Here is a 24,344-nt window from a genome sequence, read left to right as displayed (position 1 = left end):
TATAAGGTTACGTTATAATGTATTTGATTCAAATCCAGGCCAAAGACTTTCTGCATGGTCTCTCTCCGCGTGCACCAGCTTTCTATTAAGGTCCAAGACAAGGCAGACATATTAGGTTAATTGGTGGTTCTAAATTGGGCCTACTTGTGAATATGAGTCGGCCTCTGTGTTAATCATGTAATGAATTGGCGACCTGTCAAGGATGTACCCCGCCTCTCACCCTGTGACAGCTGAGATAGACTCCAGCCCCATATCACTGAATTGGATTAGCAATTAAGGAAAGATAGATGGAGTATTTTTATCACCAACTGAGCGAGGCTTCCTTCTTATTTGTGTCATTAATGCTAGCAGCACCCGGCAGGGGGTATACTCATCTTTTTAAATTAGATGACAGGTTGCACTGAGTTAGCGTAACTGTAAGACAAGAAAAAAGAAAAAGTTTCTGAAATGTGAGATGTGCAACGACAAAATGCATTCTGCATTGCATCGAGGGATCAAATCAGTGCTCCAGTTAACATCTTTATCCCCTTTGTGAACGCATGAGTTACTTATTTATGAAGCAGAACATCACTTCTACTCATCCTAAATGAGTGCATTATGACAAGAGAACAGGAAGTTTCCCCATTTACTTAGTTTTCAGTATCTCAGTATCTGTAGGGCTGCGTCAGGAAGGTCATCTGGCATAAAGACTGAGCGGGTGAAAGTAGCCTCTTGATTACAGCTAATGACCACTAGATGGCGCCTTAAACAAACCAAATACAACACACAAGACAAAACAGCATAGTTTCTATTTATTTAATTCATTTTTTAAACAAATGTTTATTTACTCTGTACAGCATTAGTTAGTAGACAAAACTGTAAGTAAATTTAGTAGCGTTACATACAATGTCAGCACATTCAAAAAAAAAAAAAAAATTCACAGTAGCCTACATATGTCTGATCAGCACCTTTGGAGGCTAAAAATACAACTATCATCTTCATAATTTACAAGTATCAAATTTAATCCCATCAGCTTTAAAAACATTTTTATATACACATCACTTATGATAACGTGGAGACACATTCAACTGTGAGATGAGTGTGTCCATCAGAGAAAGGAAAATATAAAATATTGACTGTATATCGTCTGTTCGGGTAGGTAACACTTTCTGACTCATTCATGATCAGAACATGTTGAACTGGTTTGATATAATAAACCATGTAACTAAAGAAAGATGATGAAAAATGCTCTGACACATCTCCTAATGTGTGTGTGTGTTTTTTTTTTTTTTTTAATGAAATCCTAAAATGAACGGGTGATTTTGCCAAACAAAGCTACAGCCCTGTTAAAGTAACGAAACTAAACAGTTTCTGATCATCTGCCAGAGAAAGTTTTCACGGATTACAAAATTTCAGCTGAGATCACAATCCTCTACCTTTTATTTAAAATTTCTCAAACTTTATTAGAATGATTTAATATGTGTTTTAAAAAAAAAAAAATCCAAGTGCATTTGTAAATGTAGCCATCATTAAATGGTAAAATAACGCAGTAAAGTGGTTTCAAGTTTTAGCTGAGCTGTGTAAAGACTTTCACAGAAGCTCCAGTCTTGTTACCGACCTGAATTGATGCCTGCATCTTGAGTAAGGAAGAGAAAACAAAATGCATCTCAGCCTGATTATCAGGGTATAGTTCAGCTGCTCAGGTCACAGATGAATGGGGCACTTAAGTTCTTCATTTCACTGCAAGCATGCTTTCACTGGCGACTTCTCCAGCTGATCATAAAAACAGATCTTGCTCCAGGCACTGTAACCAAATCTCCATTCAGATTCTACTTAAAAATAACCCAAAAAGTAACTAATTTACAAACAGAAGACTAAAATTGTTGAATATACTTTTAAGAAAAACAAGAGCTTATTTCAAATGAACAAAAGTGCACTCACTTCACTAACTATCATACTAGCTCTCAATGCTGTCGACAGTTGTGGTCAGAAGTTTACATTCACTCACTGTGGGCATGAATGCCGTGGTAGTTTTGAGCTTTGAACGATTTCTTTTAACTGCTCTTTCTCCAGGGTGGAGTGATTGTACAGCATTCATCTTTAATGACTTGACAGAACAAGAACTGGATGCTCAAGTTTGAATTTATTTAGGTTTTTCTCTAATCTGCACAGGGTCAGAAATATACATACAGATGAGTTTCTCTTCATCAGTATAAAAAGGATTGTTTGACAGCAGTCATTGGATTGACCAATACTCAGAACAATGGCAAAGACCAAGGAACTCTAAGGAGAACTGTAGATTTACAAAAGTTAGGAGGGCCTCTTGGAGCCATTTCCAAACAAATGCAGATTCCAAGATCACAAGCTCAAAAAGTTGTGCATAAGTACAAGTTATTCAGATGTGTCTCCACTTTGGGTCATCTTTCAGACGTTGGCAACCTGTCACTCTCAGAAGAGAATAAACATGTAATGACACTGAATCTGCTGAAACATCAGCATCACTGTCCACAGGGAAACTCGTTTTACATCACCATGGACTGAGCAGTGCCAACAAAGGAAAAAAATGGAAAATTTGTAGCTTCTGATGGTTAAACGAGACAAAGTTTGAGCTATTTGGCCACAATGACAAGAGGTAAGTTTGAAGAAGTAAAGGTGAAGCTTTCAAGTATGGTGGTGGTAACATCATGCTCTGGGATGTTTTGATAGCAGTGGTACTGCAACATTACACAATGTGGATGGAATAATCAAGAAAGACAACTACCCTAAATTCACCTCCAATCAGTAGTTGGAGAGATGAAACTTGCTGTTTCAAGAGAACAATGATCCCAAACACACATTGAAAGTGGTTGTCGTTGTTTATTTTCAAGTTTCAACTTGGGTAGAAAAACAACAGAATATGAGTGAGGGTGTATGTATACTTTTGACCCTGTGTGGATTAAAGAAAATCCAAAATAATTTCAAGCTTGTGCACTCAGTTCTTGACTTTTTAAAGCCATTAAAAGGTGTATTGTGTTTAATCATTCCACCCTGGAAAAAGAACAGTTCATAGAAATGATTAAAAGTCCTAAATGAACATGACGTATGTAAACATCTGAGCACAACTGTATGTGAGTGTGTGTACGTGAATGTATCTGTGACTGATACCTCTGACTGATATGGATAAACTCATGTGGCATGTCTGTGTAGGTTCTCAGTCAGCATGGTCATAGTAATCTGAGGAGCTTGGAAAGGAAAGCAACTACAACTTAAAGGAGTCCATTTGCTTTCTTTTCAAGCTCCTTGGATTACTCATGTGCAGTGATGGGAATAACGGCGTTACAAGTAACGGCGTTACTTTTTTCAGTAACGAGTAATCTAATTACTATTCCTATCGTTACAACGCCGTTACAGTTACTAACAAGAAAATGCGGTCCGTTACTATTTTTCAACAAACAGGCAGTTGAAGCTGTGTTCAGCTTACCGCATTTTATATCAGTTGCCGAAAGTAGCTGTAAGTAATCTGGACGCTACAGCTTTAAGCAGCTGCGCGCGCTCCCGCGGACGATAATCACGATCACTGTCTACAACACCTGCAAGAGTGCTGCTGTTTGACTGAGGAAGAATAAAGTAGTCGTGGTAAGCCAATCACATGACCACTTAAAGACAAAGCAACAAGGTGATATATACCAGTTTGTAAATTGTGTTGATAGGCCACGCAAAACCAGAGTCACGATAAACAATATATACGCGGCGTTTTTTCCTCAATAGTTTCATCACGTTTACTGTCTAAGGACAGCGCTAGCAAGCGCTCTCTGCTTATGCAGACATAAGCAGAGAGTAACAAAAAAACAAAACAAAACCGGGAAGTTTCAGGAGTGACGGCGAGAGAGAGAGAGAGGGGGAGAGAGAGAGTTTTGAGATGTGAGAGATTTGTGAAGTTTAGCGTGTTTGGAGTGTGTAGTTAATGTGTTGTCTTGTGTAGTTAGTGTGTAGTGTTGTGGATAGTTTTGTGTTGTGTGTCAGAACAATGAGGCGACTGCTGTCCCCAGGTAGAAAAAGGAGTGATACACCTGCTGCTGTCAGACCTGCAGGTATCAGGCTGTGATGTTCTCCTTTATAGTGGACAGAAATTATTGTTTTGGAGTGGCACAAATAATTTGTGTGGCATCTTATTGAATGCAGAACAGCTGATTGTTCTGTAAATAGTTTGAAATGGTTATTTTTAAAAAAATCAAGGTAAAAAGTAAATGGATGCAAATAACTTTGTTGTTTGCAAAACTTGTGCATAGGATTTTAAAATTGACAATTTATATTTGCATTTAAAGTTATGAAATATGATTCATTAAACATGTTTGTGGTTGTTACAGTACAAATATAACTTTTTCTACTCTGATTTTATGTTTTTTGTCTGATTTTAGATCAATTGTGTTAATAGAGTATGTCAAAATGAAAACAGGACTGCAAATTTAGACACGTGAGGTTGTGCTGAAAAGAATGAGACCAAACAAGGCAAAGTAAATAGTTTTTAAAGGTAAAATGTGGAGGGAAAATCAAAAGTAGTTAAAAATGGCCAATTATACCCTGGACCCCAGAGGGTTAAACATTTTTTTAAAGTAACGCAATAGTTACTTTTCAAGTAATGAATTACTTTTAGAATATTGTAACTCAGTTACTAACTCCGTTACTTTTTTTGAAGTAGTAACTAGTAACTATAATTAATTACTTTTTCATAGTAACTTGCCCAACACTGCTGATGTGGCATATTGTCTTCCCGCATTGCCTGGAAAAAAGATTTAAGTACGTGGCATGTGTATTTGTTCATCTTTGTTGGTGGTGGAGTTGTTGAAAAAGCCTTTTCCTCACACTAGAATTAATTTCAAGATGAAATATTTGCATCCAACTTATTTAGTGCTTGAGTGGTTTGCTTTGGCTGCCTGATTGGTTTAGACTGGTTGTTAACCCCACTGTCTGGAATCTATCAGAGAAAAGAGACAGAAAAACATAAATTTGCACTTCCTTTAACTTTCTGCATGACCACAATTGCAGAGGGAAACATGCAAGTGGTGATAATTAGCCCAGCTAACCTCTGTGAGTCGTGGCAGTGCAGCACAGCCCGTCTCCTCGGCCCGAGCTGTAGATGGGGGACACACACACTCGACTGTTTGGTGCAAGATGGGTGAGCTGCGTTGAACGGGAGCTAGGAGGTAGGTACATTGAAGAGGTGGTGCTGTGGGGGTTTTCTGTCTCCCATTTGATCCAGTAGCCTCTTAATCCTCCCTGACTGGCTTGCCACTTTACTTGCATCTCCTCCACCCCCAAGTCCCGTCGTTTTACTGGTTCCAGCTGAAGGTCAATCAGAGCAGGCAGAGCTTCTGCAAGAGGGAACAGAGGCAAAGATTTAAGCAGCCTGGTAATAAGTAAGGCTGATACAGAATCTACAAATAGCAATTATTTAAAAACAACAAAAGAGCCTTTAAGTATCAACTTCTAAATGTCAGCTTCCAGTGCAGACATGGGACTGAACTGGAAGAAGAAGGAATATCAGTACCTGCCAGTGTGCAGGCTCTCACAGACATAGCTCTTTCTTTTCCATCCACCTGCAGAGCAGTGACTGTAACCAGGTACTGAGTGCCCGGCTCCAGGCCGGTCAGTAAGGTTGAATTTTTATGCCTGGGTAAGGTCACAGTGCGGACATGTGAACTGGGAATAGCTCCGTACTCCACTGTGTATTGCTGTACCCGAGCCAGCTGCAGAGGACCCCAGCTTACACGGATCTGATGAGGACCATGATCTGACAGGTGGACCACTGCTGGGCTTAAAACATCTGAGGAGTGCACAAGAAGAAGGGACACACACAGCAGCAGGTGAGAAGATGGCTTTCAGGATTCAATTTTAACTTTTGGTGCTAAAACACTGGTAGTATCAGTTTTAACTTCCTGTAGAAACCCTAGCATGCTTCAAACTGCAACTGAATGAGTAAAATGGGGTATTGTAATATACTGGGCTTAAACGCTGTTTATAAGGTTGGGGAAACCTGCAGTCTGCTGAGACTGAAGAAGTCACTTGGATGAGTGACGAAACATTTCTCCAACTGAAAACACTACGTCCAGATGAACAGAATCAACTTTTGGAGAGTTCAAATGCCACATATTGACCAAGTCCTTTGGCTTTTGACGATGGGTTTCTTGTAAGGCACTATATAAATCTTATTTAATGGGAAAATTCTCTTTTAATGCATGTGATTCCCTAAAATGAAAAATAATTGAAGAGCTTGGTAGAAATCACTGGCATATCTTTCACCAAAGGCACCAGTTAAGGAGCTTTGGCTCTTTTCTCATAATCTTACTTAGACAATGTTCACAGAGTAATTGTTAAATGGTTTTTATTCAGATTTCAGATGTTATTATGTTGCTTTTATTTAGGTTTCCATGCAAGTCTGAAGCTATTTACTGCTGTATTTTTGAAGTTTGCAGCTCTGAAGATGAATTTTTATAATAATAAATAATAAATGTTTTTTACCAGGAAAAGTAGTGAAGGTTACGGTGAGTGTATTAAACACTGCCTGGTTGGACTCTGGGCGGAGGGACGCTGTGTAGGTCGTGTCAGGCTGCAGATTTTTCAGCTCTGCCCTGCTGGAGTCTCCCGTTAAAGTACGTCTAATCTCACGACCTGGTTTGCTCACAGACTTATACCAGAGTTCATAATAACTACTGTTTTCACTCAGAACAGGGCGCCACTGCAACACAGCGCTGTGGGAGGTCAAATCAACCACACGCAGCCGTTCAGCACGAATGATTTCTACAGATGAGATAAGAGAGGGGAGGCAGGCATTAAACACGAAACTGGAGAAAATAATTCTGGAATTGAACGTCATTAACCATCTGCTGAGTCTACAATAGACCGCATACTGCATTTCAAACACACAAATGCACACCTATCATGGCCTTCCTCAGGTCCTCTGTGATGATGTCAATGTTGTCTATGTCCACAGAGTATAAGTGAGAGTCCAGCGGAGGTGTCACCACACGTTTTAGCACCTGGTAGTTCCCATGTACAGTTGACACTATTAACACGGAGACTCCCCGCATCTTCAGCTCTGACATTGGTCTGTCCACGTCACCAGGCTGCACTCCGTCAGTCAGCCACAGGAGAATCTTTGGCACTTTCACATCCGTCTCCGTCAGCAGCTCGCGGGCAACGCCGAGCGCCGCCTCAGTGTTGGTGTCTCCTTTCAGCTGCCTGATGCCCTGCATGGCCGACTGCAGACTCTCCTGATTGCTGTGGACGTCGAGGCCGAACTCCAGGTGAGGGTCGGTGCCCACCTGCAGCAACCCCACTCTCACGTGCCCACGGCCCAGTGAAAATGGACGCAGCAAGTCGGCGGCGAAGAACGACAGACGAGAGAATTCATAGTTTGCTATACTTCCCGAGGAGTCCAGCAAAAGGAGAATGTCCCCCTCACAGCAGTTCAGCACTACACAGAAGAGGAGGAAAACTGGAAGGTTATTTTCAACATGTGGCAATGATCCTCCATCATAGAGAATTCAAACAAGTAGTAGCTGTATCATATTTAGTTATTTGGTTCATTAACTAAACCTGATGCACTTCCTTCACCATTTATTTATGTTCTTACCTGTTTAAATTTGTTATGCTGCTTTCCTGGGTATTCATTTTGTGTGCTCTACTCCTCCTTTCTTAGATAATCAGTGCCTTTATCCCTCGAGTCATCCTCTGCTTCCCTGCTTTGTGTCTTTTGTTGATTTTTACTTTTGCTTGTAGAATCATCACAGTTAACTGAAGTGTTTTTTAAGTTTTGGACTACATTTCCCATGTGTACATTTGGATCTTCTTGTGAATGCACTCAACAGAGCCATGAGAGCAAGCTTGTTAAGGAAAATATATTATAGGCATTATATTATCAATAAGACTGTTTAATTAAACATCGCACAGAAGTGCATAACACTATGTTTGTGTTACCTGAATCAAAACTGAATCAAAATCCTTCCCATATTTTATAGAAATATTTATAGCTCTAGTTTTCATCTTTACTAATCAAGTGTTTCGGTTTTTAGCTCCAATATGTTCATTAGCTGGTTGTTTTTGTGTGTCTCTGCTGCATCGATGAATGCCACAGAGAGCAGTGATGGCGAATCTAATTAGTTAAGGCCTGTAAACAACAAATCTCTAAAGTTAAAGACAACATAATCAAAGCGTCACGGATGATAAATGTGTGCGGGTTCTTTATTACATCTAACACCTCACATTTCATTAAACGCAACATGCCGACTTCAACTCATCGAGATATCAAGGAATCAATTGACTGTCAGCTCAAAATATTAAACACAGCTGAGGCTGATGGCACAGACTCAGCTTTGAGTCTGAGGCAAGAAGAAGAAAGCATTACCTCAGGGTTTCAAACAATTTGACAAATTTTATGCCAATGATTCCAGTAGTTGTTAAGCTACTTTAAATCGAAGTGATCTAGTTTTTCTTAGGAACTGCCAGTTTTAATTTTTTTTTTTTTAAGTACATCTACTTTTCAGCTTTCTTTGGGGATCATCTAATTGAAAATACAATTTTATACCTGTGAAACTGGGTCATTTTTTAAATTTTTCATAAATGCATCTAAAGTAACACAAATAAATTCTGTTTACGTGACAGGCTGCTAGTATCAAAGAGCCTAAAGATATTGTTTAAAATGGGTTCTTTACTAAGTTGTCTGTTATGTGTAGACAACACTGGTTGACCTCAAGTTAGGAGTATTTTTAATGCTTTAATGATTCATAGGTCACACTGTTTATTAGATTAACATGCAATCAAAAACATTCCTCTGAAAATAGTCAGAATCACAAAAGGAAGAAAATGAACCTTCATTCCTTGAAATATTTATTCAGAAAACAGTGACAGAAGGGACGTAAAACCGTTTCTCTGCTTCTCCTGGAATCTTTTCAGACAAATCTGAGATGGTCAAATGGGAAGCATTTGATGAAATGACATGAAATGACACTATATTTAAAAAAAATATTAGCAATAAAAGCAATATTAGCATAATTTGTGCAGGTTGAATGACAGCTCAGGCAGATAAATTTTTAGTTTTAATATAAAATGTTCCAAAAAAAGTGTGTCTTAAAAGGTTGGCTCTTCCTCCTGAGAGAAAGTTTAAAATCTTGGCAGTGACAAATGACGCCATCATGACTCTATTAGTGTCAAATAAAAAAGCGACACTGCTTTCATGTAACCCATACAAAGCAGATCGTATCATTGTCACAGGTGCAGTTACTGTCCGCGGGGAGGCATTGATATAAAGTATGACATGGAGTTGGCGTATATGAGGTGTCTTATTTCATGCATAACTGAGAACAATCCTCTCTGCTGCTTCCAACACACGTCAGAAAAAACATTTCACCTAGAACACTTCAGGTGCAGCGATCGCAGAGGATTTATAATAGCAAGGAACCAACAGGATTGGTCACAGAAGGAGATTTATTATATGAAAGTGGAGATGGGTTTACACTGCAGATAAATCAGGGGAAAAAAGAGGAGAAGAAGAAGAACCAATGCGGTGAGAAAAAGGGAATATACATCCAGTTTCTATAGGATCTCTCGACTTGGACAAACACATATTGGTTGCTTTGCTTCTGAGAAGCAATTGTGGCGAATTTTGTCATCAAACAGGTGTCTTACTGGGATAATTTTAAACAAGAAAAAAAAATCAATCCTAACTACAAGCACCATCCTGCCTGCATCCAGTTAATGATTGAGCCACTTATCTGCTCTGACAAACTATTGTGCTCTCTGCATGTGATTTCTCCTAAATTCATGCCTGTGGTTCACAAAATGCTCTATATTTGTAATAGATCACATCTGTTGCAAATAGACTGACATTGGTTCTTAGCACAGTTTGGACAGAAGGTGATTCTACCCAAATAGAGTTAAGTCTATTTATCCCTCATATATCTGAGGTTTGTTAATGAAACAGTAATAACTTTTAGAGGGAAGGGCAGAAACTTTGATAAAGTGAAAGCACTGTGACAAATGTACACTGTGTCAGAAGGGAGAAGTCATAAGGATGGAAAAAAAGACCAAAAGTGAGACAGAAAGATGAGGGGAGATTGGACTTGCTTGTTGAGATGTACAGAAGTTGTACATCTCGGTGCATTCCTCAGAGGAGAAATGCATGCAAATGTGTGTGAGAGATTTGAGCGAATCATCTGTCATATAATTGGCTTCGAGCTGTGCCGGTGCCATATGCCATGACGCGGTGCTGCACGGATCAGTGACAGATATGCTCCCTGTGAGTCCAACAGACAGATGGCACAGTACCCGGTTCATGTCAGAGAAGAATCAACAAAGGCTACTTTCTAAACTCATCATGATCTAAAATATTTTACACACTATTCGTGCAATGCTCTTCAGCTTTTCAGGCAGTAAACGAAAAACCTCATTTTGATTAAAACTTGCTCTCATTCCATGTTTGCTTTCCAGATCTCAAACACAGCTAATCAGGTCAAATATTTACTTTTAATTAGATGTAGCCATCTGTAAGGACCACAGCTTTGACTATGTCCTTGTCAACATTGAGCACACTTGCAATCTGCCTGTATGCCATGACTTTTTGCAGCCCTCACGGTCTTCATGTGTACCATGAGCGTCCGCTTCCTGTCATTCCACACGGTCATGCGAAGGTACGTCACACCGTGTGAGTCGCTTGATACAGTGGGAAACTTTTGTTGCATGGCCCAAGCAAGAAAACCCCCCCAAAACAAACAAACAAACAAAAAACAAACAAACAAACAAACAAACAAAAAAAACAAAAACAAAACAGATAGTGTCGCACAACGCATGCCAGTAGACCCTGTGCACGAGAAAATGCTAGCTTCCTGGTTTGAGACCGGATGTAGGGTTGTACATTTCCGGTAGCTTTACTTTGCGGTCAATCGCTATGGTAATGGTAATGGCCTGTATTTATATAGCGCTTTTCTAGTCCCTAAGGACCCCAAAGCACTTTACATATCCAGTCATCCACCCATTCACACACACATTCACACACTGGGTGATGGCAAGCTATGTTGTAGCCACAGCCACCCTGGGGCGCACTGACAGAGGCGAGGCTGCCGGACACTGGCGCCACCGGGCCCTCTGACCACCACCAGTAGGCAACGGGTGAAGTGTCTTGCCCAAGGACACACGACCGAGACTGTCCAAGCCGGGGCTCGAACCGGCAACCTTCCGATTACAAGGCGAACTCCCAACTCTTGAGCCATGATCGCCCCCGCTACTGCGAAGATATACTCCAAAATCATGTCCAAAACTCGAAAACGGAAAGATCGCGTTAAGTTACAAAGAGCAGAAGGTGGGAACACTCACCACTGTTGTGTCATAAAAAAAATCTAATGATCAATTTTGACGTTTAAGGAGTTTAGATCGATCAGTTGTTTACATCGCTCAACACAAGCAGAACTGCATTACAGAATCAGAAGACACATCGTCCACATTCAGAAGCACATCTCTGTATAGTGACTGGTCTTATGATTTAAATAGGCAAATGTTCAGCATTCAAACTACAGGTGAACAATAGTCAAACCAGATGTTTCCCCCGTTATGTCGATATCAGCTAGTCAAGTACACACCTACACAGCATGTTAACAAACCGTGAAAAAAAGCCACACAAAAAATGAATGATTGCTGGTAACGGTTTCTATGCATTAGTATTTACGAAGGGTATGTTGTGACTTACCTTCAAAATTACAGCGGTCCCTCGCTAATAACGTGGTTCACCTTTCACCTGCTGTTTCGCAGATTTTTTAGTGCACGTTTGCATGCTTATTTTTTTTTACATCACATTGTGTCCTGCTTCCTGATCGCTGCAGACGGTCTCTCCTGTACAGTACAGAATCGCTGCATCGATCGCTAGCAGTGTGACTCTGAAGTGCAGTACTGTATGTCCGCGAAACGTTTTGCACCGTCAAAAAATAAAATTGGCTACTTGATTTCACCTATCGCTGGTTATTTTTAGAACATAACACCCGCGATAAACGAGGGACAGCTGTTTATAGATACTGAGAAATATAAAATTTGAATACCTTTTCTCTTTTGCTCTGAGGCGCGGGGGAAAAATATCGACAAGTCGATGAACATCATTTACAGATATATTGGGTAAATGCCCAAGACATATATAGAAATGTAAATCGCCGCTTGATTCATTCATTTGCTAAACTTGTTTTGGACCGTAAACAAGGCGCGAATAGGACACCGGAAATAAAGCTCCCCACAGGAGTTTCTTAAGGCTCCAGCCTACATGCCTACGCAACCATCTGGCAACCACTGGTCAGGAGGGAAAAAATTGTAACACTTGAGTGATTGCTTCAAGTTGATGGTGTTCAACAGAAAAGTGATTGCTGAAGTCCCAATCGCACAGACCTGTTAACCAGTCAGTGACCCCCTGGCAACCGCCTGTTGCTAGGGAACAATATGTATTCTCTAACCAGTTGGAAAAAAGCTTGCTTGTAATTGCTTTGATTGCTAGCATAGTGCTGCGGTCACAGTCTGAATGGAAACCGTTGACAGCTCTGAGCTGAAGGGAGACTGGAGGCGCTTTGCCTTCAAAATAAAAGTTCCACATTTTGAAAAATGCTGGGTGTAGCACTGAAGCACAGCTTTTGCTTTGAAGGTGAAGTGTCTCCATTTTCCTTTACCATGATGTATTACCTCTGGGGTAGTAGTTAGCAAATAATTGCAGGAAAACATGGAAAAACTACTGGCAACATGGTAATCTGCTGGCAACCAAAGCAATATCTTGGTGGGTTTTTGGTGTAGCACTTTTTTCTTCTCTTTTTTTTTTTTACAATCAATTTCAATGAGAACCTCCAGGAACCACTTTCCCTGTAGTTGGGGAAAACACTGTAATATGGCGAACAGCTTGTGAGCAACGTGGACATGACATCACGCACGCACGCACGCACGCACGCACACACACGCACGCACGCACACACACGATGATTCTTACCACTCCCATATTTGTGGTTCAAATGCAGTAAGAGCCTCCAGTTTGTTTGACTGGCCTGCTGTAATGACTTGAAATGGAGAGAAAACACTGACAAGTTTGGTTCTGTGGCAACAGACATCTGTAATGGAACGTCAAAAAAATGGTGGTGGAGGAGGTGCGTCGACAGGAGGAAACAGTAAGACATGCCAGAGCTGTAGCGCTGGCCGAGCAGGGTCGCTGGATGGATTGGGAGTGTGTGGAAAAGAGGAAACTCACATGGAGTGAAATCTGGGGAATGGAGTCTAATAGACTTTTTTTTTGGAAAGGACAGGCAGAGGACAGAGGCTGCAAGATCAAGGAGCGCCCATTGGAAGTGGGGTGCAGGGGCTTTGTTAACAATGCAACAGCAAAACTGCTTAGAGAGATTGGAATCAGAGGACAGGCGCAACAGCAGGCTATAAGAGAACTAGCTAACACTGCTGAGAGGACCAGTCACCGGCTATGGCTAAAGAGGGCTGACATCACTTGGGCAGCTAAGGCAGCCAGCTAACCGTGAGACACACGCCCAGGATTGATCAACCTGTGGTGGGCCTGCCTCAGTAGAGGGTGACAAAAGGGTAGAAAACCTAACACTAAAAATTTTGCTGGTTGACCCCAGGTCCTCTTGGGAGCCGTGCAGTTAACCTCATGGTAGTGAAACCTAAAGGAGGAATGAAAGAGAAAAAAGAAATGGAAAAATGTTCCGCTCTTCTCCCTTCTGCTTCTTCCCTTTTCTGGGAGGCAGTGGGGAGGTCGAGCGTACAGCCCGATCCGGCGGGGAGGTGTGGGACGCCAGATCAGGTGCCCCCCCCCCTTCCGGCTCTCCTCTCTGCTCTGCTCTCTCCTATCTTGTCTCTTTTGTCCTCTCTCTATCATCTTTTCTATACCTTTGAATAAGTGAGGTTCCATAAATATTAAAGAGGTAAGTATTACTTCTCAGTTGTAGTGAATTGATAGAAGAAAATAAATTGTAGAAAACTAAACAGAAGAAAGTAGTAAAGAAATAAAAAATTAACATAAACCATTGACACACTCTGGGGCCTGATCAACCCTGGCACGGCCTCCTTGGCACACCCGATGAATCCAAGGTCCACTACTGATGATGTCTCCTAAATTGTAATATGATAATCTAGATCAGATCTCTAATCCCTAAAGCTAACAAAGGAAGGTAAACGGTAAAAATGGCAGATTAGCTTGGGTAAAAAACAAAACACCCTGTGAAGCTGAGGCACACAACAATGCGTCCCCCTGGTAAAGTTTCTGGGCTGCCTTTCCTCATAACAGCCATCCCTCAAGACTTTCTCGATTCGAAGCAATGCCATATCAGGGATTGTAGCATCTAGTCCTTTTACTGAATGAATTAAGAAGCTCACCACCTTGAGCACAGAAGCCCTGCCCAACTGTTTGCAATAGGCAGACAATCAGAAGAAAGCTGCCTTGAGGGGAGGGGCTTGTTTCAGTGGTGTGTTTGTCAGCAACTTTATCTTCAACAGTGATTGGAGCAGCCAAATTTGGCAGAAAGGTATATTTAGGAAGGTTTTTGTGAATATCAGATGTTGTGATGTCCTCACACTGCTTAGCAACCACTTAGCAACATGCAACAATGACGCATTCTTAGCATTTACGAACCTATAACGTCTCACTAAAGCATTGTATCGCTTTTATTTCCCAACAATAACATAAAGCAGAGTTATGCACAATATATTATGATACTAATATGTTGCCTGGCAACCATTTAATAACAGGCTAAAATGATCTGTTTTTAGCCTCCATGCACCTACAATGCCTTAAGAAAGCCTCATCTTAATTTCACAGCTATTAAAAAAAATCTTTTTTATCCACAAAAGTTTAATTATAAATGCCTAGCAACCACCTAGCAACGGGTTAAAATGGCCCATTTTAGTACCTCAACAACCTATACATCTACTTTTCTCAGTGTGATGGCCAACAGCACAATCAGGCTAAATATTCCTAAAGCACAGACATGTACTAATATTATACTGATTATGTTGAACTATAAGAACATGGAGTTTACCCGTTTGTTTGACTTTGTTTTTTTCTTTACAGTTTTATGAATGTGTTTGTTTGATTTACCATTTTTCCAACTGTTATTTTTCTTTAACTTTGTCTAAAGTTTGGATTTATTGGCTGCAGCTCAGGAGTCAGACAGACTCTTTCCAGCAGCATCAGAAGTGCAGCAGAAAGGAAAAGCTCCAAAACCCATCAATTTTTAAAAACGCCCACACTTCTCCTGGCTCTATAGAGCGGCCAGTCAAGACACTTAAAGCTTGCATTAGTTTCTTCAACATGGCTGACATCCACGTTGGCTGGTGTCATACATTTCCATTGCTTGGTGAATTTAAATATCACTAAAAATAATAATTTGTTCCACAGCAAGGCTCAAAAACAACTTTAGTCCAGTTAAAGCCACCTGGACTTCATCAAGGGGAAAAGCCCCTTATCAGAATCACATTATTGGTTACATCAGTGCATCTTATTTCATTTGAAAGCCTTTAACTTATCTATAGGTGTACAAATACAATATGTATGTCTCAACTATGATGGAGAGCAAGCACTTAGTACTATTACACTGAATGTTTTGAGTACTAAAAGTTTTTTAGTTGATTAAAGGTTTCCTAAAAAAAAAATAAAACTCTGTTCTTTATAGTGACATTGCAGACAGCCTTTAGAAACCGTTATGATTATTATAGATAATTATACTGATTATATCGTTTTTCTTTACGGGCTCCTAAATTAAAAAGTAATAAAACATTGTTATGCAATAAACCACTAAATTCCCTGGGACACGCCATCCGTGTGACAGCTTGTTCAAACCAGACTGCATGTGGAAATGATTCCTGGTCTGCTACTCATGAAATGCCTGCGAAACAACTCAACACACATTAAAACAAAACATTGAACTCATTGTAAGAATTTTTTTTAAAACGCGCTTTCCGCCCACAATTCGATTTTTTAAAAAGTTATGTTTTCCTATTCTGGATCTAAAATGCCACTGCCAGCTTTCAGCTTGTGGATTATACCTGCGTGCTGCTGTTTATCTTTCACTCGGCGTCATACCTTCCCATCGTCTCTATCGTATCGGTGTGGTATCCCGAAGTCAGCGACTCACCTGTGGCAGGTACAGCAATCAGTTGTAACGTCACCCAGAAAAAAACGTAGTGAAGAAAAACGCTCTTCATCCTTCCCGATCGACCTCAAAATACATGAATGTGTTTAGAAACAGCACGGGCAGGTGAAATAACAGACTCGGGATCTGGTTACAGCGCCTTCCGTGCTCCTTCGGTCTGCGGAGGTGTGTGCAGCTCTCACGGCTGAAAGCTTCAGCGATCACCTGCGTCATGCGCACTCCTGTCTCAGGACAAGGTGTCGGACATCGTATCTCCTTAGCAGAGAAAAGCTTACTTTAGACTATTCTTCCACCAGCTGCAGAGCAGTGAAATTAAGCCTTAGGTTTTTTTTTCTGGACTTTGGTCTTTTATAACTTTCATAACCAGGTCCAAAGGTCATCACGTATTCTGGCATAGCCCAAATCAGCAGCCATGTCCTGAAATGCTAATCATAAGCATTTTCTTGTGTCCGCGCTGGTTGCAAGAAAATGCGCTCACCTGTTTTCTCTGCAAATTAACAAACGCTGGATGATGTGATCTACAGTTTATTTGTCTTTTTTTTGTTAGCCCCCTTAGCTGACCACAAAATTGAACTCCACTTTCAGAGACAGAAAGACCGTGACGGGATCATAAGAAAATTAAAGCGAAGGCCAGTTCACATGTTTCTCTCAGATAAGTTTCCTGCCCCCCGTGTGTGAATGTGTACCCTTATAACCAGATAAGGATCAATAAATGGAAAGCACCGGCTGAATGTGGCCTGTTGAGACACTGCCCTGTGTGAGCACGCTGCCAGGATGAAGCTGCTGTAGAGAAATAGCTCAAACATGACAATATTAATTCCTATGTGGTGGGTGGAATCCAAAGACGGAAAGATAATGTTTTAAAGAGGAAACATTTTTATTCTGTCTCGATACATACTGTATGGATGTGTGTGTGAGAGAGAGAGGGAAATTGCTATTTATATATAACCATGACGTGAACCATGTCCTCGAAAGTGCAGTTTCGTGGTGTCTGTCAGTCTCTGGGATGGAAATGTGTGCCTGAGTAGGCTACTTCCGGTTTAAGCGTCACAGCATCCCAAGTTAAGCTTGATTTAGACTTCTGCAGGAGATCTACGTCCCAACTTACGTAGTAACCGGAAATTCTTTTTATCCCTACATCCCTCTCACACCATTCATGTTGTTATGGCATGCATCAACCTGATGTGTAGTTGTGTCGGAACTCATAAGTGATGTCACTCCCAGGTTATCTGGTTTCAGAAAAAGCTCAGCAATGTAGACCCATTCTAGCAGTATAGCATGATACTTATTTTGTTTTGCTTCTGCTTGATCAAACTACTTTCATTAGGTTATGTATTGGCTATGTATTGTTAATTTGAAAGGCTATAATCATGAGATGTCTAGATCAGACTACAGCACTTTGCGCAATCACTCATGACAATCCATTTTTAACAAAATAACAAATTTTTGCCACTCTGCAATTTTTACACTTTGCAAAGTCACCCAGTGGGACCTTTGGTGTAGTACATGTTTGACATCACTGGATTAAACAATAATTCAATTATAGTTAATAAGGCTAAGAGGCACTGGCAGGCAGACTTTAATATTGTTGGACAGACACATGTTGAATAAAACATCTTTTATTTTTTGTCATATGCTTATGTCCCAGGTGTAAGTTTTTTGTTTTTGTATGTTGGTTTTTTTTTTCTTAAAGGTGAAGCAGTTGCGACCCATTGTGCTGTAACCTTTTGTTATATCCTTTCTCCTACTCCCCCCTTTGGCAGCTTTGACATTGTCTATAGAGAATCTATAGAGCTCATCTTTGAAAAGCAAATATGTTTGGTATAACAGTGCATTCAGATAATAATTTTGAGCAAATGCTTCCTCACAGGCAAATTGAGGGGGAAAAAGTTGATATCACAACAATAGAACATAGCTAGCTAAACTTCCAAAAGATTATACAGATACACGTGCTGTCAGATATCAATTATACAATAAGAAATCTTAATGGCCGATTAGCATCTTGCATGTGTATATGCCATTAATCAGACATCACATCTACCTTTTTACTCCTGTAAAAAAAATGAAAATGAAAAACAATTCCACAGGTCAGAACAACATAAGCACACATGTAAATATCCTTCAAGAATTTATACAGTTTCCCCCAAACAATCAATTGTATAAACCGCTAGTGCAAATAACATGGCAATTTTTAAAAATGACTTTCAAGAAGGGTTACTGCTCACTTACGTAGAAAACAAGTGAAAACAAATAATTTCCTTTAAAGAAGCACTCGGTAACTCTAAACCCCAAATGTTTGAAGTCTGACTCAAAAATGTGAATTTCTTTTGCAGCTTTGTAATGTTACTCTTGTCTAAATTTTCTCTGGCTCTCCTCCCCACTCATTTCATGTTAAATATTTGAGGCCACAATGTATGAAGCTGGAAATCCAGTGTGACTCCACACTCTTGAACTCACCAGACCCTTCCTAATTGAATTCAAACATTACACACACACACACACACACACACACACACACACACACACACACACACACACACTTTTTCACATTTAAACTTTTCTTTTCAGTTTGTTGTGGATATTTCACATGTATACTTGGGTTTAATTCAGGAAATATTGTTAGAAACGTTTCTAACCTGTGTGTCAGAAATCTAATCAGTTTTCACTGGCTTTTGAATGTTTCTGGTAATTACAATTCAAACGTTGGATTTTCAGGTTAAGGGACAAAATGTGCAACTCCAGAAAGCAGGCAGAAAGTAACAAACCCCCCCCCCCAAACACTCATCCAAAAATACACAAAGAAATAACAAATCCAGGAAACAATCAGGAAGATAAACAGACACTAAGACAAACACTAAAGGGAAGCGCTGGACTATATATATATATATATATATATATACATACATACATACATACATACATACATATGAGGTAATCACGGAAGTGGAAACAGGAGGGGAACAAGATGCGGCTGCAACTAATTAAGACTTTTACAAAGTGTGAATAAAAATGAAAGCAACAGTGAGACTATCTCATGGACTATCAAAATAAAACAGGAAACAACCAGAACAGGAACCACAAAACACAGAGGCAGGGGAAAGTCACACTTACCAAGGAAAAAAAAACGTTAGAAGAAAAACTAGAATACAAGAGTGGGGAAAAGTGAATAAAAAGAATAAATAAATTAAAACAACCCCATCATCAAAACCTATAGATCACACAGATCACGACAGATGGCTTACCCTGCTTCACATTTTAGGCATGCTAATATCAGTGAGACGGCTCGCTGTGATGGTCCCGGTGAAAACATCTCAACAGCTGTTGGCCCTGATGTTGTTGCACTTTGTGCTTTACTTCAGTTACAGACATTCCTTCATCTGCTCTGCATTTAGCAATGCAGGACAATAACCACAGCTTAGATTTACTGTAATGCTTTTAAGATGTAAATGATGCACTTTTACTCCACTGCATTATTTAGCATAACTTTTGAGTCTTCAATAGTACCTCACAGTGCTGCCAGTGCTCAGGGAGCATGGTTTGGGATTCCAGTTATAATCCTTACAGTTTTATACTAAATCACTGCCGCAGCCTTACTTTCATTTTAATAATTATGTGCATGATAATGAGGACATTAGCTCCTCATGTTACATGTGTGTCTCCAAGATTTATACTCTACCTAACCCAGTGCTATAAGCTGTGCATGCTGTATTATAAATTCTGTTGGCGCCTGTGGCATGAAGATATTTTATCTGGATTTGATCAAAAACTACCAGCACTTTGTTCTCGGTGTTGTACTAAACAAAGCAGGACGGTGCATGATCAAACAGACGTTTTATTAAATGTGTTTATGTGCTCTGCTGATTGATATTGATTAATTTGAGTCAGACCTCTGCCTCTTCAGCACAATTAATAGGGCTTGTTATCACAGCAGTTATCTATCTATCTGTCTGTCTGTCTGTCTGTCTGTCTGTCTGTCTGTCTGTATATATATATATGAAAAACAAAAGTGAAGTGCACATCTACATCTGAGCTGCCTCAGTGTTTTAAGGCTGGCAGAGAAAGCTGTCAAGGACGGCTTTGAACCGAAGGACTCTCTTGTAAAAAGAGGAAAAATGCAATATGTGCAGCACTTACAGACATTGATTAGAAGGCACTGACTCAAAGGACAAGTTACAAGGATGGAGATTTCCTTCCTTTGGTCTCGGTGTTCATCCACTGACTGGTGCATGTCCGGGCCTGCAGCATCACCAGCACGTCCTTTAAAAGACAAACCTGGAATTTCCCACAAAGTGAGTTTGCAAATGGTAGCTTTCACTACAACTGAACACAAATATATATGTGACGATGGATGGAAGGAGTATAATACGCACGTGTGAAAGTGGATGGGGGATTTTGTGTGCATTTACCTGACAAAGAGCTGCAGGGTGCAAAGACGCCTCATGCCTCAGAGCTTCACTGTTTTGCATCATGAAATACACCTAATACACTCAAGCTTCTAAGTGGTGTATCACAATCCACTTGCACTAATTATTATAGTGTGCCATTTTAATATTTAGTTTGCAAAATATCTAATTGATTATATATATATTTTTACCACTGCCATCCCAAATCCCCAAAGACTCCCCAAAAGAAAAAACGGTCTAGTGATTTAAACTCTATATTTAATTCAAAATCAGACATATACAACACATCAAATATCACAAAAAATTGTTCATATTGAATTGGATGCTAAATTCAACTTAAAGACAACATTTTGGGTAGCAGGAGGTACTGTAATAACATGAAATTATGTTTTGTCATATTTCATATAAACTAGTCAAAAAATAGAAGCACAAGTTTGTGAATGAAATATATTTGTCGATGATCACTACTGAAAAAAAGGCCATGTTGGATTTATTTGATTCAGTAGTGGACATTGGTTGCACACAAATGTTTTGCTTTGGCAGAAACTTAAACAACTGAGTTAAATCAACACAACTTTTTCATATTCAATAAACATTTGTGTTCATAAAACGCGATTGAAACATGTTTAGATGAAGTAAGTTGAGCTCTGGGAATATTTTAATTCTTCACAATTTTGTCATTTTATTTCAACACTATCCATCCATCCATCTTCATCCGCTTTGTCCGGGGCCGGGTCGCGGGGGCAGCAGCCTAAGCAAAGAGGCCCAGACCTCCCTCTCCCCAGCCACCTCCTCCAGCTTATCCGGGGGAATACCAAGGCGTTCCCAGGCCAGCCGAGAGCTATAATCTCTCCAGCGTGTCCTGGGTCTGCCCCGGGGCCTCCTCCCGGTGGGACATGCCTGGAACATCTCACCCAGGAGGCGCCCAGGGGGCATCCTTGTCAGATGCCCGAACCACCTCAGCTGGCTCCTTTCGATGTGGAGCAGCAGCTGCTCTACTCTGAGCCCCTCCCGGATGGCCGAACTTCTCACCCTATATTTCAACACTATTCAATAACTAATGTTCAACAAAGTCTAGATTCATAAAAATTGAATGGATCTACAACAACTATCATCCTCCTATCTTTATCCTGGTTGCAAGGGGGCTGGGAAATAACCCTGAAGTGATAGGTTACAAGGTAGGGTACACCCTGGACAGCTCACAAGTCTATCACAAACAACCATGTGCACTTACATTGACAGGTAATTTAGAATCACCAATTAACCTAACTCTAATAACTGCATGAGTTTTGACTGTGGGAAGAAACCAGAACACCCAGAGAGAACACAGTGCAAACTAGCCAGATTGTGGATTTGAACCCAGGACCTTCATACTATGAAGCAACAGCACTAACCATCATGCCACCAATCCAGACTTAACTTGATTTTCCTGCAGTTTGACATCTTGTGAGATCTTGTGAATTTCATGAGTTCAGGCAACTAACCACTCTTACTAGATTGTATCATGTCATCTCAACAAGAACAAATTAAGTTGCTGAATTTCATGCAGATGCTACATGATTTAATTACGTTCACCATAGAAACATGAAATTATTTAGTTCAAATTACAAGCTTGAATCTTGTAACAACCACCCAATTTCATTTTTTTGAGTGTACTTTACATCATGTGTCCTACGCTACTATTTTCAAGTTTACAACGTTTCTTTAAATAAAGAATCTTTGAATCTTAATGTGTATTTAGACTTGACTGTTTTTCATTCATGACTGGACATATATCCCCAGTCATTAGATTTTTGCCATTTCATCGCCTGCACTTACTAAAAGCAAACGAGCGCCAAGGAACAACTGAAGGTCAAAAACAGCTGTTTCTGTTTCCTCAAACATATCAGCACAGATGTTCCTGAAGATGCTGCAGTCAAACACAGCATCTATGAAACTGAAATTCAGCACTAATAGGACTCGAAGATGAAAGCGTATTGAAGGCATTGGAGGGTTAGAAAAGTTAGACTAGCTGGCAAAAGGATCTGCATTGGTAATGTGTGAGAAGGGGCATGGGTTAAACTGATGTTAAGCCTCATTAAGGCTCACTCACTCATCTAAGTGACTTCTTCAGTCTCGCTTCACTCACTTGGATGAGTAACGAAACGTTTCTCCCACTGAAAACGCTACGTCCAGATGAACAGAATCAACTTTTGGAGATTTACTTACCTGGATGATTGAGCATGCATCGAGACGATGACAATGAAATGCTTAATGACTTAAAAAATTAAATGACTATAAGAATCAATCGTTGTGGTGAAAAGCAGAAAAAGAAAAGGGTCAGTTTCAGTTTCTCACTTCAGTCATTATTAAGTGTTTATCAATTTATGAGTGATCTCTGCACATGGTGTTATATTTCACGAAGAAAAAGACAAATCTCAACAGAACAGTGCACTCTTGTGTGCCTGTGTGCGTCCATTTGGCATAAATTAAAATCTAATCACTGGTCGGAAATTAGTCTGCTGCAATAAATAAAACCCTTCAGAATCAGAGCTTAGAGCACTAACGTTCACCTGCCTCATAAAGCACAGAGAAGTGCTCATGAATCCGTTTCAGGCTACAAGTGAAGGCCAAGGCCATTTAGCCATTTAGAGTATTCGGTCAGCGTATTCTGAAAGCACACTCCCATTCAGCCATTCATCTGGAGGCTGCCCCTGCTGACCGCTATAAAAGATATGATGGCAAGTTACTGATTCTAACAGCATTTAGCTAATAGAGCAGCTGAAGTCGAGCAGTTGAGTTTTAATGTTTGGAATTCAACTTTCTAATCAAATAAAAATATTACAACAGTCATTATGAAGAATGCTGCAGAAGCTTTAATAAAGGCTACAAGAAAGAGTGAGGGAGGGAAATCCTGCTGTAAAAAGAATACTGGGAGAGAAATCCGAGACTGAAACTGACGTGAAGCCAGCAGCTTTCATTTTACACCGAACCTGGAAAACAAGCCTGGAAACAAACCGGAGAGAGAAATGTGTCTGAGAACCACTAAAACAGCATGAACACTTTGTTAGCTGTGATGATTATATGCATGTAGTCATAAATGCATTAATGTATTCATACATTTTCATGTTGAGTTTAAGGTCATGTAAGGCAAGACTTTAGGAGGAGTACTGAACCTCAGCTTTGAGTATGGGAGCTACATAAAGCCTGCAGTGTCTTTTAGTCCAAAGGAGTCATGTAACTATTACGAAACACTGAAACACACATTCTTCAGTAATGGAACAGCACAGCAATCGGAGCCCATTTTCCAGCAAAACTAAGGTTAGAATGTTTATTTTGCCTTTTGTGGATCAATGGGCAGGACTTACATTTACATTTTATTTCATCATTTTTTTTTATTTTAGACTTCAAACCTGGACAAGATGCCAAATTTATAATATTAAAACAAATAATATGTCTCTTAGATAGGAGGGGTTATATATACGAGTTCCAACATTTTACTTTTGGTTTATTAGAGGTGAAAACATAAGCCAGTAAAACAGTGAGACCTGCTGTGATGTATTGTTTGGAGATGGGATGTAAAGACTTGTAGTTAAGCTGGAAGTGTTAAGATTTTTCAATGAGGTTACACTCATGGATCTAATGAAGGACATGCAGGCGGTTGATGTGACAGAGAATGATGCTAGGGAGAGGGTCTGATGGAGGCAGATGATCTATGGTGACCCCTAAAGAAGAAGAAGGAGAAGGAAAAGAATTAGGCAAAGAAGAAGAAGAAGGCAAATATGATATACCTAATGCTGTCAAGTAAACACTGCAATATTCTATACCTCAG

General features: G+C 40.1%; 1 protein-coding gene across 1 annotated transcript; it reads right to left on the bottom strand.

Annotated features, from left to right (window-relative positions):
* Window positions 1–774: 774 nt before the first annotated feature.
* LOC146709654 (von Willebrand factor A domain-containing protein 1-like) lies at window positions 775–16,461 on the bottom strand. Its single transcript, XM_085456715.1, has 6 exons — window positions 16,113–16,461; window positions 6,893–7,432; window positions 6,478–6,756; window positions 5,507–5,782; window positions 5,043–5,330; window positions 775–4,933 (listed from the first exon to the last, which is right to left on the bottom strand). Exons 1-6 carry the CDS (start codon window positions 16,180–16,182, stop codon window positions 4,914–4,916), a joined length of 1,473 nt encoding a protein of 490 aa, XP_085312841.1. The 5' UTR covers window positions 16,183–16,461; the 3' UTR covers window positions 775–4,913.
* Window positions 16,462–24,344: the final 7,883 nt, after the last annotated feature.

This window comes from Copadichromis virginalis, linkage group LG5 (genome assembly GCF_057382275.1).
Source record: "Copadichromis virginalis isolate Kocher_CV1m ecotype Utaka linkage group LG5, C_Virginalis_male_GT1.1, whole genome shotgun sequence".
Lineage (NCBI taxonomy): Eukaryota > Metazoa > Chordata > Actinopteri > Cichliformes > Cichlidae > Copadichromis > Copadichromis virginalis.
Note: the sequence above shows the minus strand (reverse complement) of the source record. Positions and strands in the feature narration are given on the sequence as shown.